Source organism: Amblyraja radiata, chromosome 5 (genome assembly GCF_010909765.2).
Source record: "Amblyraja radiata isolate CabotCenter1 chromosome 5, sAmbRad1.1.pri, whole genome shotgun sequence".
NCBI classification, from domain to species: domain Eukaryota; kingdom Metazoa; phylum Chordata; class Chondrichthyes; order Rajiformes; family Rajidae; genus Amblyraja; species Amblyraja radiata.
Genome location: NC_045960.1, coordinates 69,435,945 through 69,455,287, shown reverse-complemented (window position 1 = coordinate 69,455,287; position 19,343 = coordinate 69,435,945). Strand labels below are relative to the sequence as shown.

Genomic DNA, 19,343 nt, shown 5'->3' with positions numbered 1-19,343 from the left:
CAGGTGTCGCGGATTATTCCCATCGAAGAAAAATAAGAGTTATTAGTGTTTTTAAAATGTTGAGATTCTCTCTCTTGATGGCCACGCCCATTCCGGAGGGACTATAAAACCCAGAAGTGTGGAGGTGCCTCAGTTCTCTGCAAGATGGGGGAGTGAGAGGTCGCAATTCTCAGTCTGAGCTGTGAATAACACTGAACACATGTCTACTAAACTGTGAGTGGTTTTACTGACCTGTCAGTCCCTTAATGTGGTTTGAAAATGTAGTTTGAAAATACAAAAGTGTGTTTTGGTTTGAAAGTGCTTAAGCTGTGTTGCCTTTGGTTTTGAAAGTGCTGAAGCAAGCTGTCTTGCCTTTGATTTTGAAAGTGCTAAAGCGAGCTGCCTTGCCTAATTAGAGCTGCCTTGCCTAATTAGAGCTGCCTTGCCTAATTAGAGCTGCCTTGCCTTCTATATAATTAAAAGTCTAATCTTGACCACTTCCTGTTTGCACTTTATATTGATTTTAGAATAAACGCTACCGTGTACGGCTGTGATTTTTGGCCATCTTCCTCAGAGTCCCCGCCGCTCATCAGGTGCTGAGGATTTTTCCCATCGACAAAAAATAAAAGTGTTATTAGTGTTTAAAAAATGTTGAGATTCTCTCTCCTGACAATCACGCCATGAAGCTACACCCCTGGTGGGAGGGGGAGGGGTTATAAAACCTGGAAGAGTGGGCGTGACTCCGTCTCTGCAAGATGGTGGAGGGAGAGGTCACAACTCGCTGTCTTTAGTGGCTTTGCACCCTGCTTGAAATGGTATGACACTGCACTTGCATTTGGTGCCCTTGCACCCTGCTTGAAATGGAATTTTGAAGGAATAGCTATGAGTCAACTGCAATCCCAACAGCCGTGAGTGAACTGCCAGTACAACAGGCTTGAGTGACTGAGCCGCCAGCCCAAGAATCCATTCAGTCACAATGTCCATACTAGCCCTCTGGAAACCATTCCCTTCAGCGCCCAACACCCATACTAGCACTCTAGAAAGCCACCCCACTGGCCACCAATATTGGAATTGGTGGAGAGGTGGAATATTGTGTTGGGGACCAGCCCTCCCATTTGATGCTGTCCCACTTAGTCTAGTATATACTAAAACTCTGATCTTGTACGTGTCTGTATGTGTGTGTGTGTATATGTGGTTGTCTTTCCATCTTTGCAAAAACACTACGCGGTAACAATAACATTTTTACATATTGTTTTACATATTTCCCCTCGAGGCCGAGTCCACCTTCACTGAACATTTTATGCTTTATTTCTCGGCATTACTGATTAAAAAGTAAGAAGTTTAGAAACATCAAAAGACTTTGAATTTAAAATAACCAGCTTTCACTGATGATGTCACAATGGCTTGGCTAGCAGTGATTAGCTTCACTTAAGATTTAATCCTATATTTCATGTTATTCGCGATTAAAGCTTTAAAAATACCAACATTCACAAGATTTTTACATATTTTGTTTGACATTTTACCCCTCTAGGCAGAGAACACCTTCACTGAACATTTTATGCTTTATTTCTCGACTTATTACTGTTTAAAGTTTTTTAAAAATCAAAAGACTTTGAATTTAAAACGACCAGCTTTAACTGATGACGTCACAATGGCTCGGCTAGCAGTGACCAGCACTGAAGACCAGCTTCTACTGATGACGTCACAATGGCTTGGCTAGCAGTGATCAGGAGGACCACACCTCCAATGGGGGCTAGGGGTAGGAGGGAACGGGTGCGCTGGGGGAGCAGACTCAACGGGTCTGCACTTAGTCTAGTCTATATTACTAAAAGTCTGAACTTGACCGCTTTTGGCCCACTGTGCTGCGATTTCCGAGAGAACGCCGCCACCTATGGCCGTCATTTTTGGCCACCTCGCTCAGAGCCCCCCTCTGCCTTTCGGGACCGGAGGATTTTCCCATCGATGAAAAATCAGAGATATTAATGTTTTTTTTTTAAATTGCCATTCTCTCTGCTGCACCTGCTGGTGGGAGGGACTATAAAACCCGGAAGTGGTGTGCCTCACTCAGTCTCTGCAAGATGGAGGAAGCCTGAGGGTCATGGCTCTTTGAGCTGTGAATAACACTGGACACATGTCTACTCAACTGTGAGTGCCCTTAATGTGGTTCTAAAATGCGTGCAAAAAGTGTCTATTGCTTCTAAAATGCTTACAAAAAGTGTCTCTATTGGTTCTAAAATGCTTACAAAAAGTGTCTTTATTGGTTCTAAAATGCTTACAAAAAGTGTCTCTTGGTTCTAAAATGCTTGCAAAAAGTGTCTATTGGTTATAAAATGCTTGCAAAAAGTGTCTCTATTGGTTATAAAATGCTTGCAAAAAGTGTCTATTGGTTATAAAATGCTTGCAAAAAGTCTCTATTGGTTTAAAAATGCTTGCAAAAAGTGTCTCTATTGGTTCTAAAATGCTTGCAGAAATTGTCTTTTGGTTCTAAAATGCTTGCAGAAAGTGTCTCTATTGGTTCTAAAGCTTGCAAAAAGTGTCTATTGGTTCTAAAATGCTTGCAAAACGTGTCTATTGGCTGTTGTTGCTGGTGGTATCTGCTTTGAAAGGCTGCATTGCAAAATAAATGGCTGTTGGTGGAGGTAACTGCTTTGAAAGGCTGCACTGCAAAAAAAAATGGCTGTTGTTGCTGGTGGTAACTGCTTTGAAAGGCTACACTGCAAAAATAATGGCTGTGGTTGGTGGTAGTAACTGTTCTGAAAGGCTGCACTGAAATAAATGGCTGTGGTTGGTGGTAGTAACTGTTCTGAAAGGCTGCACTGCAAAAATAAATGGCTGTTGTTGGTGGTCGTAACTGTTCTGAAAGGCTGCACTGCAAAAACAAATGGCTGGTGGTGGTAATTGCTTTTAAATGGCTGCACTGGAAAGTAAATGGCTGTTGGTGGTGGTATCGGCTTTGAAAGGCTGCATTGCAAAAAAAAATGGCTGTTGGTGGAGGTGACTGTTTTGAAAGGCTGCACTGCAAAACAAAATGGCTGTTGTTGGTGGTGGTAACTGCTTTAAAAGTGTCTATTGGTTCTAACATGCTTGCAAACAGTGTCTCTATTGGTTCTAAAATGCTTGCAAAAAGTGTGTCTATTGGTTCTAAAATGGTTCCATAAAGTGTCTCTATTGGTTCTAAAATGCTTGCAGAAAGTGTCTATTGGCTGTTGTGGTGGTAACTGCTTTGAAAGGCTGCACTGCAAAAAAATGGCTGTTGTTGGTGGTGGTGGTAACCACTTTTAAATGGCTGCACTGGGGGGGGGGGGGGGAATGGCTGTTGTTGGTGGTGGTAACTTCTTTGAAAGGCTGCAATGCAAAAAAAAATGGCTGTTGTTGGTTGTGGTAACTGCTTTAAAAGGCTGCACTGTAAAAATAAATGTCTGTTATTGGTGGTGGTAACTGTTTTGAAAGGCTGCATTGCAAAAAAAAATGGTGGTTGTGGGTGGTGGTAACTGCTTTGAAAGGCTGCACTGCAAAAAAAATGGCTGTTGTTGATGGTAACTGCTTTGAAAGGCTGCACTGCAAAAAAAAATGGCTGTTGTTGGTGGTGGTAACTGCTTTGAAAGGCTGCTGCACTGCAAAAAAAAAATGGCTATTGTTGGTGGTGGTAATTGCTTAGAAAGGCTGCACTGCCAAAAAAAAAAATGGCTGTTGGTGGAAACTTGACAACTTCCTGTTGGCACGAATGTTGATTTTAGATAAAACGCTACCACTTACAGCTGTGATTTTTGACCATCTTACTCAGTTCCTCGCCACTCATCAGGTGCAGAGGATTCTTCCCATCAATTAAAAATAAAAGTGGTGTTAGTGTTAAAAAAAAAATTTGAGAATCTCTCTACTGTCAATCATGCCATGAAGGCCACGCCCCTTCCAGTTGGAGGGCGAGAGATTATAAAACCCGTAAGTGTGGGTGTGGCTCAGTCTCTGCAAGATGGGGGAGAGAGAGGTCACAACTGTCTGAGCTGTGAATCAACTGAACACATTGAATGTCTACTGAACTGTGAGTGTGGTGTATTGTGTGGTTTTATGGTGGTTTCACCCTGATTGAAATGGTATGAAACTGCATTTGAATGTGGTTGTCTTGCACCCTGCTTGAATTGACATGAAACTGCACTAGCATTTGGTGGCCTTGCACCCTGCTTGAAGTGGCATGAAACTGCACTTGAATTTGGTGGTCTTGCACCCTGCTTGAAACGGCATGAAACTGCACTTGAATTTGGTGGCCCTGCACCCTGCTTGAAGTGGCATGAAACTGCACTTGATTTCGGTGGCCTTGCAGCCTGCTTGAAGTGGTCGGAAACTGCACTTGCATTCGGTGTCCTTGCACCCTGCTTGAAGTGGTAAGAAACTGCAATTTGGTGGCTTTGCACCCTGCTTGAAATGGTAGGAAACTGCATTTAAATTTGGTTGCCTTACACCCTGCTTGAAGTGGAATTTCAAAGAATGGCCGTGGGTCAACTGTTAGTCCACCAGCCATTAGTGAGCTGCCAGCACATCAGGCTTGAGTGACTGAGCTGCCACCTCAAGAATCCATTTGGCCCACAATGTCCATACTAACCAGTCCCTTCAGCCCACAGTACCCATACTGCATCGGGGGACCAGCCCTCCCGTGTGAACATGGGATCCAACGGGTCCCACTTAGTCTAGTACTTACTGTGTGTGTGTGTGGTTTTTACATCTTCGCAAAAACACTACACAGTAATATTCCGATTGACATTTACATATTCTGATTCACATTTTTCCCCTCGAGGCAGAGTTCACCTTCACTGAATATTTTATGCTTTATTTCTCGAACTAGTCTCGACTCATTACTGATTAAAAGTTTCAAAAAGTCAAGACTTTGAATTTAAAATGACCAGCTTTCACTGATGACGTCACAATGGCTCGGCTAACAGTGATCAGCTTCACTGAAGATTTCATCCTATATTTCACATTTCGCGATTAAAGCTTTAAAAATGCCCACTTTTGCAAGATATTTACATATTCTGATTCACATTTTACCCCTCTAGGCAGAGATCACCTGCACCGAACATTATGCTTTATTTCTCGACTTATTACTGATTAAAGTTTTTTTTTAAATCAAAAGACTGAATTTAAAATGACCAGCTTCAACTGATGATGTCACAATGGCTCGGCTAACAGTGATCAGCTTCATTGAAGATTTCATCCTATATTTTACGTTGTTCGTGATTAAAGTTTTAAAAAGGCCAACTTTCACAAGAGTTTTACTGTTGAAATCATTCCTGCCAGCTTCCAACACACTTTGATACAATGTTGCAAAACAGGAACATCCTGAACTTTTCACCTCACAGGAGGGGAGGGCAAATTGCTATTGCAACACGCAGGGCAAGAGCAATTGGAATTTTTTAAAAGAGCATTGCTGAGGGAGGATGGGGAATGCTGGAATCTTACATTCAGGAACGGCTTGAGTTGGAGGACCACGCCTCCCATGGGGGCTACTGGTAGTGAACAGGTGTGTTGGGGGGCAGACCTGACGGGTCTGCACTTGGTCCAGTATATTACTAAAACGCTCATCTTATTTGTGATCCTATGTGATCCTGGCACTGCACCAAAACGGTACACGATAGCGCTACAATTTTGGACCACCTTACTCACAATTGTCTTGTGGTGTGTTTATTTTTTATTAATTTTCACTCAGGTTGATGTTATATTTTACAAGTTATTCACATTTTTAACTTTACAAAACCCCACTTAGAGAAAAATGACTTGAAATTGCAGTGGCAATTACAGCTATGTTGTCACAATGGGATTGTAGCCTTGCCTGCTACAATGTTGCAAATCCCAGGACACCGAGTCCTGGCAGCAAGTATAATTGGATTTTTTCTCCTGGCAGCAAGTGCAATTGGATATATTTAAAGTTTATAAAGAGGAAGGGTGAATAATGGGAAATAAGCTGCCCCTGCGCAGTTGAGGACTATGGGTGAGTGGTGGAATATTGCGTTGGGCGAATGGGAGAGTTGTGGAATATTGCGTTGGGGAACGGATTGCGTTGGGGGACCAGGCCTCCCGAAGGGGCTACGGGTGAATTGTCGAATATTGCGTTGGGGGAACAGGTTGCGTTGGGGGACCAGGCCTCCCGTGTGACAGGGACTCAACGGGTCCCACTTGGTCTAGTTATCAATAAAGGGCTGTACATTAATAGCATTACCAGAGTACAAGATAATTTTTTTGTATTAAGATATGTTCATCATATTTTTGTACCAATAACTAATTATTACAGGCCTAAGTATTTTTGCACTATGTCAAACATGTCACGGACTAGAAATGTACTATATTCCTTGGCAAAGTACAGGAAACATAGCACTAATATTAAGTTTCAAAATATACATTCTGTTTCTTTGTTCAATTCATGAACACCAGTTTAAAAGTTTATATTTCTAATGGTAGCCTGTGACTTTTTAAATCTAAGGTCAGATAACTATGCAAAATCTATATGTTCTGTTATATACGCCAAGTAAAGCATTCTGCTCACAACAGTATTTGTAATCTTTAAAAACATGTTTAGAACTCAATGCGATGAAATACTGAACTTAAGGCCATCTGGTAGATGCTACAGCAACTAAAGATTTCTGGTTTAACAGCAGACTATACCCGCTTACCTGCTGCATGGGTTCATAATCAGAGGGCGAATCAACCATCAGATAATTCTTTGAAGGTTTCTCATTCGATTCTTGAGTCACAAACGAATCTCCATCAAAAGCCACTCTTAATTGCTGCTCAGAGAGCTGTGCATCTTTGTCCAGATGACACAGTGTAGCTGCTGCGATTCCTGAAATCATGAAAGCAAAGAGTTAAATGTCTCTAAGCTTAATGCAGCTCTGTCCTACAAATCCTACAGTGTGACCTTGTCTAAAAATGCTTTTTTTGTGTCCTGAAAGTACCTCTCCTAATCTTTGCCATGCGTGTGGCTTGGATTCCTTCACTGTTATGGATTATGGGTTAACGCATTTCTAAAAAGGGAGAATAGCTTTGAATGTGTATTTTGAGGATCCGAAAAGGGTGATTTAAAAAAAAAAAGGAGTTAGAAGCAACTTTGAGTTGCTCACTCTGTCCCAGATTCTTCAATGAGTCTGACAGAGATCCTAACACAATTAAATAAAGAAACGTATCCAGAAGATGCACTCAGACTTCCTTACCATTCACCAACTAGAGTGTGCAGTGAAGGTGAATCTAGATAAATAGAATACTTTTTTTTAATTTTTATTTATTTTTATTAGAAGTACAGTAAATTACAGTAATACACATCACATATATCTTATTACATTTGTTGTACCACTTTGTTTTTCGAGCTTTAAAAAAGGTAGAAATAAAAGAAGTAAGGAAAGTGAGCAAGAGTCGTGAAGGTGCAGGAAAGTGTTGGGAAAAGAAAGCCCCTTAGAGAAGAAGTTAGAGAAGGAAGTAAGGAAAGGAAATAGACCCTTGAAAGAAAAGAAAAAAAAGGAGAAACAATCGCTCTATTATAACACAAAACTCCGCAAAAAAGGATATACCAACCGTGTTTTTTTTGTTGTTTTTTTTTACCCCCCGTTACCAGATCCTGGTACCATTTATTTTTAAAATTACTATTGCACCTTATGCTTGTAATAGTTCCATAAATGCAGACCACGTCTTTTGGAAAGATAGATAGAATACTTTAATGTCACATATGACAAGTCAGTGAAATTCTTTGCTTGCATACCTTGCCAAGACCATAAAGGGCACGTATAAAGTTACAGATTCCCTCACCCCCCCGCCCCCACCACTCGCGCCAGTTCCGCCTTTGTTGTTCCCCCCCTCCCTCACAGCGGTCCCCCCACACCAGGTCCCCATTGCTCTTCCCCCTCCCTTATGGCGGTCCCCCCCCACGCCGGATCCTAGCTCTTGTTGATCTTCTGGATACGTTTCTTTATTTAATTCTGTGCAAATCTTTGCATATGCACGGAGAACTTTACAAAGACAGCATTAATCCAGCGCAAATGGAAATCAGACCTAAAGCACTGAAAATAAATGGAGATCAAACTTAAAGATGCTGAAAGGAAAAATGTCAAAAAAAATGGAAAGTGGAAATCAGAAGGTGTGTTCGCCATGAAATGTTCACTAAAAACAACTGACAATCAAGGGATGAAAAAGTATATGTATTTATTGGTAAAGAGAACATCCTACAGACTTGTCACACTAGTCTTTTAAGAGCCAGTGAATTCTATTAAATATACTTTTCTCAATACAACTGATGACCTCTACTGTCAAGCAGGAGAAATGAAGCCATTGATCAGGAATACTTATTGTAGAGAATAAATGATCACGAGATAGGAACTACCATATGCAATATGGATAGAACATTGATTGGTCAACGAGAAACAGAGAGTACTCATAAATCACACTTTATCTGCTTGATAAAGTGCAACAAGTGAAGTCAGATAGTCAAATAATCATAGTGATACAGTGTGGAACTTGTCCACACCGGTCAACAATGTCCTAGCTACACTAGTCCACTTGCCTGCGTTTGGTCCATATCACTCTAAACCAGTCCTATCCATGTACCTGTCTAACTGTTTCTGAAATGATGGGATGGGATAGTCCCAACATTAATTACCTCCTCTGGCAGCTTGTTCCATATTTGCACCACCCTTTGTATGAAAAACATCCTTTGTTATATGCAACACCAGCACCTGAAGGCTCTCCTCCAAATTGCACACCATTCTAACTTGGAACTATTCTGCTGGTTCCAAATTCTGGAACTTCCTACCAAATACAGCAAGATTACTAGACTAAGTGGGACCCGTTGGGTCCCATTTTCACACGGGAGGGCTGGTCCCCCAACGCAATATTCCACCTCTCCACCAATTCCAATGAGGGGGGGGCTTTCTGGAGTGCTGGTATGGGTTCTTGGGGTGATAGCTCAGTCCCCCAAGCCTGATCTGCTGGCAGCTCACTCACGGCTGGTGGGCTGGCAGTTGACTCATGGCTATTCCTTGAAATTCCATTTCAAGCAGGGTGCAAGGCCACCAAATTCAAATCCATTTTCCTACCATTTCAAGCAGGGTGCAAGACCACCAAATTCAAGTGCAGTTTCTTACCACTTTGAGCAGGGTGCAAGGCCACCGAATTCAAGTGCAGTTTCATACCACTTCAAGCAGGGTGCAAGGCCACCAAATTCAAGTGCAGTTTCATACCACTTCAAGCAGGATGCAAGGCAACCAAATTCAAGTGCAGTTTCATACCACTTCAAGCAGGATGCAAGGCCGCCAAATTCAAGTGCAGTTTCATTCAACTTCAAGCAGGGTGCAAGGCCACCAAATTCAAGTGAAGTTTCATTCCATTTCAAGCAGAGTGCAAGGACACCAAATTCAAATGCAGCTTCCTACCATTTCATGCAGGGTGAAACCACCATAAAACCACACAAAACACCAAACTCACAGTTTAGTAGACATTCAGTGGGTTCAGTTGATTCACAGCTCAGACAGAGACGCGACCTCTCCCTCCCCCATCATGCAGAGACTGAGCCACACCCACACTTCCGGGTTTTATAACCCCTCCCCATCCCACTGGAAAAGGTGTGGCCCTCATGGCGCGATTGACAGGAATGGTGGCCGATTAGGAAAAGGGGAGATGCAACAAGACCTGGGTGTCATGGTACACCAGTCATTGAAAGTAGGCATGCAGGTGCAGCAGGCAGTGAAGAAAGCAAATGGTATGTTAGCATTCATAGCAAAAGGATTTGAGTATAAGAGCAGGGAGGTTCTACTGCAGTTGTACAGGGTCTTGGTAAGACCCCACCTGGAGTATTGCGTACAGTTTTGGTCTCCTAATCTGAGGAAAGACATTCTTGCCATAGAGGGAGTACAGAGAAGGTTCACCAGACTGATTCCTGGGATGGCAGGACTTTCATATGAAGAAAGACTGGATAGACTCGGCTTGTACACGCTAGAATTTAGAAGATTGAGGGGGTATCTTATAGAAACGTACAAAATTCTTAAGGGGTTGGTCAGGCTAGATGCAGGAAGATTATTCCCGATGTTGGGGAAGTCCAGAACTAGGGGTCACAGTTTAAGGATAAGAGGGAAGTCTTTTAGGACCGAGATGAGAAAATCATTTTTTACACAGTGAGTGGTGAATCTGTGGAATTCTCTGCCACAGAAGGTCGTTGAGGCCAAATCATTGGCTATATTTAAGAGGGAGTTAGATGTGGCCATTGTGGCTAAAGGGATCAGGGGATATGGAGAGTAGGCAGGGATGGGATACTGAGTTGGATGATCAGCACCTGCTGAGCAGATGGGGACTGAGTAAGATGGCCAAAAATCACAGCCGTAAGTGGTAGCGTTTTATCTAAAATCAATATACAGTGCAAACAGGAAGTAAGTGCATTTGCAGTAGTGCCTTTTAACTTCAAGCCAAAGCACCCAAGCCACCATTTGCAGTAAGTAGTGCCTTTCAACTTCAAGCCAAAGCACCCAAGCCGCCATTTGCAGTAAGTAGTGCATTTCAACTTCAAGCCAAAACAGCCAAGCCGCCATTTGCAGTAAGTAAGTTATCATTTTCAAACCACATTAAGGGGACTCACAGTTGAGTAGACATTTGTTCAGTGTTATTCAGAGATCAGAGAGACGTGACCCTTTGGCTTCATCCATCTTGCAGAGACTGAGTGAGGCACACCACTTCCTGGTTTTATAGTCCCTCCCCCTCCCTCCAACAGGGGCAGCAGAGAGAATGATGTTTTTTTAAATAAACATTAATATCTCTCTGATTTGTCATCTATGGGAAAAATCCTCCAGTCCAGGAAGGCGGAGGGGGGGCTCTGAGCGAGGTGGCCAAAAATGACGGCCGTAGGTGGCGGCGTTCTCTCGGAAATCGCAGCACAGTGGGCCAAAAGCGGTCAAGATCAGACTTTTAGTAATATAGATATTTTCCAAAAGTGCTGCAATAGTTCAGGAAGGAGTTTCATCTAACATTTGTATCATTAAAATGCGTAAGTAAGGATGTGTAATAAATGGCAGCAAAACCCACAATGAGTAAATAAAAGATAAATTGATGAAAATAATAATTACATTTTACAGTTGTGTGCTCTGATCCAGATTGAGTTCTGTTTGGTTAGCACTAAAGAGACATTTAAGGGCCCGTCCTACTTAGGCAAAATTTTCAGCGACTGCTGGACAGTCGTAGCAGGTCGCCAAAAAAGCGGCGACTGGACCCACCCCCACGACAATGTCTACGACAAGCTACGACAACCTACCACCGAGTCGACTTCAAGCTACGGCAAGTTACCGACAATCGGCAACCCATTAGGACGTCCACCTACGACCACAGAGACGACAACCTACGACAACCAAAGTCAACCAGCGACAAGTTATGACAAGCAACGACCCTGTTGGCAACAACTGAAGACAACTGAAGACAATTCAGTCGCCAATACCTGTCGCCGGTTTACGTAGGTAGTCGCCAATGGAATTCACCAAAGTCAGCACCCGGCAACAACCAACGTCATTTGGTGACAACCCGTGTCATCCTGGCGACAACCTACGACAGCACCTATGACAGTAGAAGACAAGCTACATCAACCCCACAGTCGCCAAAAAGTTTTGAACATTTCAAAATCCAGCAGCGACCAGAAAAACGTTACTACTCTTTAGGCAACTTGAGGAGACCATTCACGACCATACAGGCGTCACCCCACGACCATGTGGCAACAGCCTAAAAAAATCGCCTAAGTGGGACAGGCCCTTTAAGTTCAGCAAGTACTGCAAAGTAGAACCATGAGGCAGATCCTTTGAGTTGTGGATAATGAGAGGATAAACCAGGGCCTTTCAACCTAAGAAATGCATGGCTTGGTATGTATACTTAAAATTAGAATATCATTGTTTACATTAATTAAATAAGGGTTAAACAAGGGTAACCAAGATAAAACTAGTTTAAATCAAAAAACTGCAGATGCTCCAAATCTAAATTTAAAACAGAAAATGCTGTAAATACCACATTAGGTTGCATGTGTGGGGAGAAACCGTATATTAACATTTTAGGTTGAAAAAATGTCAGAAGGTACCCAAAGCAACAGAGATATATTCAAGAACTATTTACGAAATACATAGAATTCACATGAGAAGGGATTTTTCTGGATGGGTGAATAAAGATCTTATTAAATGACAGAGCTGGGCAAAGGACAGAGGAGACAATGGCCTCTCAGCTTCCGACTCTCATATTAATTGTCCACAAATTTTACAAATTATCTACTGCAGGCTACAGCTTGTAGAATTTGATAGCCAAGAAGTAATAGTGTTGATTTTTTTCCTTCTAAATTACTTTAGTGAGAACACATTTTAAATTTCTGCTTTGCACTATATTCCTTTCATCTTACCTTCACTTAGAGCCTTTGCTACTTTAACAGGATCCGATGAGAGATACAAGTTGGTTTGATATGCTTTTAGGTAACTAATAGGACTTGTTCCACCAGTCAAACAAAATCTATCAATTGACAAACCTACAAAATGATAGAAATAATTGTATTTCTTTAATTGCAACTTAATTTTAGATTTTTTAATTAAGAAACATTAAGATAAATTCACTAAAGCAATATTAATTAGTTCTCATATAAGTAATTCACAATGTGAAATGAAATTTCTCCAAATATTGGAGACACAAAGAACTGCACATGCTGTAATCTTCATCTTCTTCTTGCATGAGGCGTGCACAGTCTAAAGTTGTAGGTCAACTTGTTCTATTTGATCTTGTTTATGCATGTCGGGTTGATTGCATTAGTCGAAACAGGGTTTACCACGTGAAGGTTGCAAACTCCTACCCCACATGCTGCAATCTTGACCACTGACAAGTGCTGGAGGAACTCAGTAGGTTAGGTAGTATATGTGGAGAATGGACAGACGACGTTTTGGGTCAGGACCCTTCTACAGACTCTGAGCCGATTCTCACCTCCTTCAGGCCAGTGTCATTGACCTCTCCAGATCCAACAGCACCCCTGGCTACTTCTGCACCGGGAGCACCAATGTTGCTGGCTCCTACAGCCTCCCTGGCAGGATTATTGACTCTTCCGGGTCCTACTGCTACCTGGATGCCTTCAGGCCAGGTCCCTTTATACCAACACCGCTGGGTTCTGCTGCCGTTCTTCCTGTGTTAACTGCACTACTTCCCCTAGCCTCCACTCCTACATTCCGCACACCTCTCTCGCTGTTCTCTGCGCCCCTCCATCTCTCTGCCCACTTCAGACCTCGTGTCATATCTCAGCCCCGATCCGGCATGTTGTTACAATTCCCCGAGTCTCCTGTCTGCTATGCCGAATGGTCTGTCCTCAGCAGAGGCTTTACCTTTGTACCCATGCCCACACCTCAGCGGGTTCTGATTCTGCCACAATGTCGAGCTCTTCTACTGTCGCTTCCGCCTCTGGGCCTATTTCTCTGGCAAGGAATCCTTGCCACTCAGCGACAAACCCTTCTCCAACATTCCTCCCTGTTCTGGACTCACCCTGCCAGCCTTCTACCCTCTCTTGACAAGTGGTTATCATGTCTCCTTCCAAGTTACATATCCTCCTGACCTAAATACATGGCTGTATTTACATCACAAAATTCTAGAGCTTTTCAACAAACATTGAGTGGGGACAATCTTCATCAAATAAATCACAAATGTTCAAGAAAGGAACTCCCCACCACCTTCTCAAGAGTAATTAGGGGTAGGGAATAAATGTGGTTCTTGCCGGTAATCTCCATTTTCCTTAAATGAACTAAAATAAATATACTAAATATGTTACTGAATGAGTTCTGTACTTTTGCATTCTAATCAATGCATCAATAAATGCCATAAAAGGTTTCTAAACTAAATTTGGCCAAAAGTGTGTTTATATCCTTTGCAAGGTTAAAGAGATGGCCATATAGGTGATTTACTGTAAGAGTGCATGAATGGCAATGAGAAAAGAAAGATTTATTCACTAAAGTTTTAAAAAGATTGCTGGTCCTTGCTTTAATGAAATCTTGTTAAAGGCGTTACTGATGCCATGTAAACCACATTCATCGTCCTGTCAAAAAGCTTTGTTGCCCCTTCAAAACAGATTTAAAGGCATTCTCTTTCCCCTTGCCTCAGAGCAACTGGGGATAAATCACTGCAGAACTGCAGATGCTGCTTTACAAAAGAAAAGACACAAAGTGCTGGAATAACTCAGCGGGTCAGGTAGCATCTCTGGGGAACATGGATAGGTGATGTTTTGGGCCAGGACCCGAATTCTTCTAATTTTGGTTAACTAATAGAATCATAGAGTCATTGAGTGTTACAGTGTGGAAACAGGCCCTTCGGCCCAACTTGCCCACTCCGGCCAACATGTCCCAGCTACACTAGTCCCACCTGCCCGAATTTGATCCATATCCCTCCAAACTTGTTCTATCGATGTACCTGTCTAACTATTTCTTAAATGTTAGAATAGTCCAAGCCTCAACAACCTCCTCGGCAGCTTGTTCCATACACCCACCACCCTTTGTGTGAATCTATAAATCTTTCCTTCATTTACCCACCCTCCCCCTTCCTTGTGCCCTACTTGGACATGCACCCATTTTTCCCTTCCCCCTCCCCTATATTCCTTCCTCTGGCTTCACAATTCGCACCACTTCTCTCCTTATCTCACACCTTTTGTCATTCATCTCTGGCCTTTGCCCAACCATCTGCCTATCAAAAGCCCCCCTCACCTGTACCCACCTCTCTCGCTAGACTTTGTCCTGTGCCTGCTGTCTACCAGCTTTCTCTGCACATTCCCCAATTTCCCCACCATAATCAGTCTGAAGAAGAGTCCCAAACTAAAATGTTCTCCAGAGATGCTGCCTGACCCGCTGGGTCACATCAACAATTTACGCCTATTTCTAGGATAAATCTCATCCAGTCCTGGAAATGTATCCATCTTCAAGGCCAATGGCATCTAATACCTCTTTATTAGTGACGCATTAAAATTTTCCCTTTTCCTGTTCCGAATCCTTCAACTATAAATTCCATTTATTTCATCAATATCAATGAACGGTGTTAATGTAGAACTTCACTGACACCTTTTGGCTCCATCCTGATTGTCTGTTGGCCCTATTCTTTCCTTGGTTCCCTATTCTTTCTCAATATACAATGCCTTCGGTTTACCTAAATCCTGGCCACCCATGATATTTTGTGATCCTTCTTTGCCATCCTTATTTCCTTTAAAGGGACCTCCCTACACTTTTTTAATACTCATGAAGAGCTTCCCCTCACCGTTTTTATAATAGCCATGTGCTTCCTTTTTTCTCTTTATCTAATCCTTAATATCTTTTGATATCCAGTGTTCCCATACTCATTACCCTTGGCTTCCATGCTTACAGGACGTTGGCCCTAAACTTTCACTGTGCACCTTTGACTGAGCAGATGTAAATTTACCTGGGTGAATGCTCGCAGGCTGCCTTTGCCACATCCTGTCGTATATATTAACAAAATTGGTCTTCTCCATTAAGTGCTTCATTCCTGCCTCACTTTTTTTCCATAACCACTTTGAGATATTAAGAGTTATGGTCACTATCTTTAAAATGCTCGCCAATTGACACTTCCTCCACTTGATCAGCTATATTTCCTGAGATAAGGTCCAGTACTACGTCTTTCCTCGTTGGTCTATCTATGTATTGCCTCAAAAGCTCTGTGGGACACATCTCAAAGATTCCTCTCCATCTGAGTCTTTTACGCCAGGGAAAACCCAGTTACTATTCAGGAAATTGAAACCACCTTATAGGCGAACACTGTTTTTGTTATATCTCTCAATTATTTCCTACATATCTATTTCCCACTGATGATTGTTAATATGTCAGTCATTGTCTATTTGTTTACTATAATATACGCTCACGCTTTCTAAATGTCTCACTGCTATTAACACTTGGAGCCTTTTGCCATTGAAATGCCCATAATTCCTTCCTAAAGCAACCAGCCTCAGGGCAGCAAGAGCACATTTTGTGAGGTCTATATCAGGCTGACTAACTGCTTATGATCTGGTAATTATTACATTTCTATTGTTATTGACAGGTTTATTGCTATTGCTAATAAATCAATTGTTCTTGGAACCTTACTGGCAAATTATGTGTTTCTGTCTGTCAATTGTTTAAGGTATATGAAAGAAAAGAATATTTTCAACATTTTAAAAAATGTTTTAAAAGCATCAATATATAGGTCCTCAATGTGGCATACTGCTGATAACTCGATTACATAGCCTCTATAATGATGCTTACCATAGTGATTGATGCTGTTTATGAGCCTCACTCCTACTTGGGCATGGTTATTTGTCATTAGAACCACATCAAATACTTCATCACTCCCAGGATAAAGTTCATGTAGCCGTAAATTAACAGCTTCCAGTGCCTAGGCATAACAAAGACTTCCAATTATACATATATTAAATATGCACATAACATGTTTATATCCACTTATTTATTGTAGAAGATGCCAAATTTTGGGCTAGATTTTATACCAACGTTACTCATTGCCAATTTCAACAACCACATTTATTTCATCAACAGACCTACATAATGTAATTATTAGCTCACTGTGTGTCACTGTTATTGTATTCCTAAAATGCTTCCCTTAATTTTATCCATTGTTTTTATATACTTACTCATAAAACATTGAATGATTAATACAAAAACCATAGCTTTTTCTAAAATGCGACATTGAACCTGAAATGTTTGCTCTGAGCCTTTACTTGGATTCAGAAAGCAGTCTAAGCAGTTCTAGTTTATCCACAATGGAACAAAAGATTGTTGAACAGTTTGAGTTTTTCTCTCTCGCATCCAAGAGCTACTGATGTAATTTTAAATGGCACAAATTTTGTGAAATAATTGTGTTGAAATCATCTGCATTAATAATATAACTGACAGCTTTTTCAAAATGTCTACACTCTTGAATAAGATTTTGGTCATTTAAAAATACTTTAAACTGGTTATTCATTCCAATAGACAAATTATTTTCAAGAAGTTTCCGAATTACCCACTGGTTTGATAGACGATCCTTAAAACATTTATAACATTTTAGGTTTAAAATTATGATTGAATTTATGCTTTTAACGTTTGTGGGGCGGTTTTCTGCTTATCTAAGCAAATTTGAAGATTACTTCCAGTTTTTTTTTAAGCAGTTAAGGCTAAGTCTGGGGGCAGTTCAGTTTAGTTTATTGTCACGTGTACCGAGGTACAGTGAAAAGTTTTTGTTGTATGCTAGCCAGTTAGCAGAAAGATAATACATTATTATCATTGATCCATTTACAGTGTATAGATACATGATAAGGGAATAGTATTTAGTGCAAGGTAAAGCCAGCGAAGTCTGATCAAGGAGAATCTGAGGGTCATCAAAGAGGTAGATAGTAGCTCAGCATTGCTCTCTGGTTGTGGTAGGATGATTCAGTTGCCTGATAGCAGCTGGGAATAAACTGTCCCCGTATCTGGTGGTGTGCGTTTTCACACGTCTATACCTTATGCCTGATGGGAGAGGGGAGAAGAGGGAGTGACCAGGATGCAACTCTTCCTTGATTACAATGCTGACCTTGCCGAGGCAGCATGAGGTACAAATGGAGTCGAGCGAACGGAGGTTAGTTTGTGTGATGGTCTGGGCCGTGTCCACAATTCACTGCAATTTCTTGCGGTCTTGGATGTAACTGTTCCCAAACCGAGCTGTGATGCATCCTGATAAAATGCTTTCTATGGTGCATCTGTGGAGGTTGATGAGAATTGTCGGGAACATGACAAACTAAGGAAATAGAGGTGTGGATGTGCTTTCTTGGTCATTGCTTCAATATGGGTGGTCCAGGAGAAGTTGTTGGTGATATTGAATGTTAGAAATTTGAAGTTTTCAACCATCTTGATTTCAGTACCGTCAATGCAAACTGGGGTATGTGTACTGCTTCGCTTCCTGAAGTAAATTACAATCTCCTTTGTCCTGCTGACATTGACAGAAAGGTTGTTGTCTCGACACCAAGACACAAGGTTCTCAATCTCCTTCCTGTACTCTGTCTCATCATTATTTGATATCCGGCCCACAATGGTGGAGTCGTCTGCAAATTTTAAAATTGAATTAGATTTGTACATGGCTGCACAGTCGTGGGTGGACAAGGAGTAAAGAAGGGGGCTGAGAACGCATCCTTGCAGAGCCACCATGTCGAGGATTATCGTGGAAGGTGATTTGTCCCCTATCCTCACTGATTGGAGTCTGGTCAGGAAGTCGAGGATCCAGTTGCAGAGATGAGTGCTGACACCAAATCCCGCTAGTTTGGTGATAATCGTATTAAAGGCAGAGCTGTAGTCTATGGATAGGAGTCTGACATAGGTGTCACTCTTATCCAGGTGTTCTAGGAATGAGTGTAGGGCTAGGACGATGGCATCGTTCGTGGACCTATTATGGCAGGAGACAAACTGCAGTGGGTCAAGGCACGACTTAACCAGATGTCATTTTCCTGAGTAGAGTTTGTATTGATTGCCAAATGCTTCATAAGTTCAAGACTTAGCCACAGAGAAAACTCCAGGCATTTTTCCACATGCTCCTGCTGAGAGAATCACCTGAATTGTTTTCCATTTCTTTTTTGTTCCCTAAGAAGACAACAGTGCCAGTAATTGACTGCAAAATCTGCCCCACTATATTTTTGCAGAATCTGGGTGTCACACATGAGGTTGTACTTCACGCTAACATAAGTTAGATGAGCTACTTATTGCAGATAGACACAAAAAGCTGGAGTAACTCAGCGGGTCAGGCAGACTCTCTGGAGAAAAAGAATAGGTGACGTTTCAGGTCAAGACCCTTCTTTATTGCTATTTTCTTGATAGAATTAATACTTGAACTGTTACAATCATTGGTTCAAGACTCCCACAATGGTGTGTTGTCTGAATATCTGGAGGCAAAATTCTTAAAATGTGTATTTGTGTGTTGCTTTTGTAAGCTACAAACTTTGAAAAGGCAACAAAATTATTAGAAGCGGGGGAGGAGAATTTCAATTTGCGCTGATTTATGCCATAAAATGTGCAGGTAATTAGTAAATGCAGCAGGAGATATTGGTCAAAATTGTGCTCCTGCCTTTCTTTAGATTAGACACTGATTCAGATTCAGATTCAGATTCAGATTCAATTTTAATTGTCAGTGTACAGTACAGAGACAACGAAATGCATTTAGCATCTCCCTGGAAGAGCGACATAGCAAATGATTTGAATAAATAATAATGTGATAATAAGTGTCCGGGGGGTGGGGGGGTGATTGGCAGTCACCGAGGTACGTTGTTGAGTAGAGTGACAGCCGCCGGGAAGAAGCTGTTCCTGGACCTGCTGGTTCGGCAACGGAGAGACCTGTAGCGCCTCCCGGAT

The 19,343-nt window shown here is 41.8% G+C and overlaps 1 protein-coding gene and 1 long non-coding RNA gene across 3 annotated transcripts in view; one reads left to right on the top strand and one right to left on the bottom strand.

The window, feature by feature from the left end:
• The window catches only part of LOC116973426 (cytosolic 5'-nucleotidase 1A-like), a 69,746-nt gene that overhangs the window by 47,610 nt on the left and 2,793 nt on the right, over positions 1-19,343 (bottom strand). The window contains exons 3-5 of one of the 2 annotated variants that reach the window (XM_033021490.1): positions 16,236-16,365; positions 12,368-12,490; positions 6,639-6,808 (exon numbers count right to left, since the gene is read on the bottom strand). In XM_033021490.1, coding sequence (XP_032877381.1) covers positions 6,639-6,808; positions 12,368-12,490; positions 16,236-16,365 — 423 coding nt within the window. The remainder of the gene's footprint in view (positions 1-6,638; positions 6,809-12,367; positions 12,491-16,235; positions 16,366-19,343) is intronic. The other variant, XM_033021491.1, reaches the window with a different exon arrangement.
• Positions 5,367-19,343, top strand: part of LOC116973429 — a 30,074-nt gene continuing 16,097 nt past the window's right edge. Inside the window, exons 1-2 of the long non-coding RNA XR_004412055.1 lie at positions 5,367-5,532; positions 18,283-18,290. This is a non-coding gene — a long non-coding RNA (uncharacterized LOC116973429). The remainder of the gene's footprint in view (positions 5,533-18,282; positions 18,291-19,343) is intronic.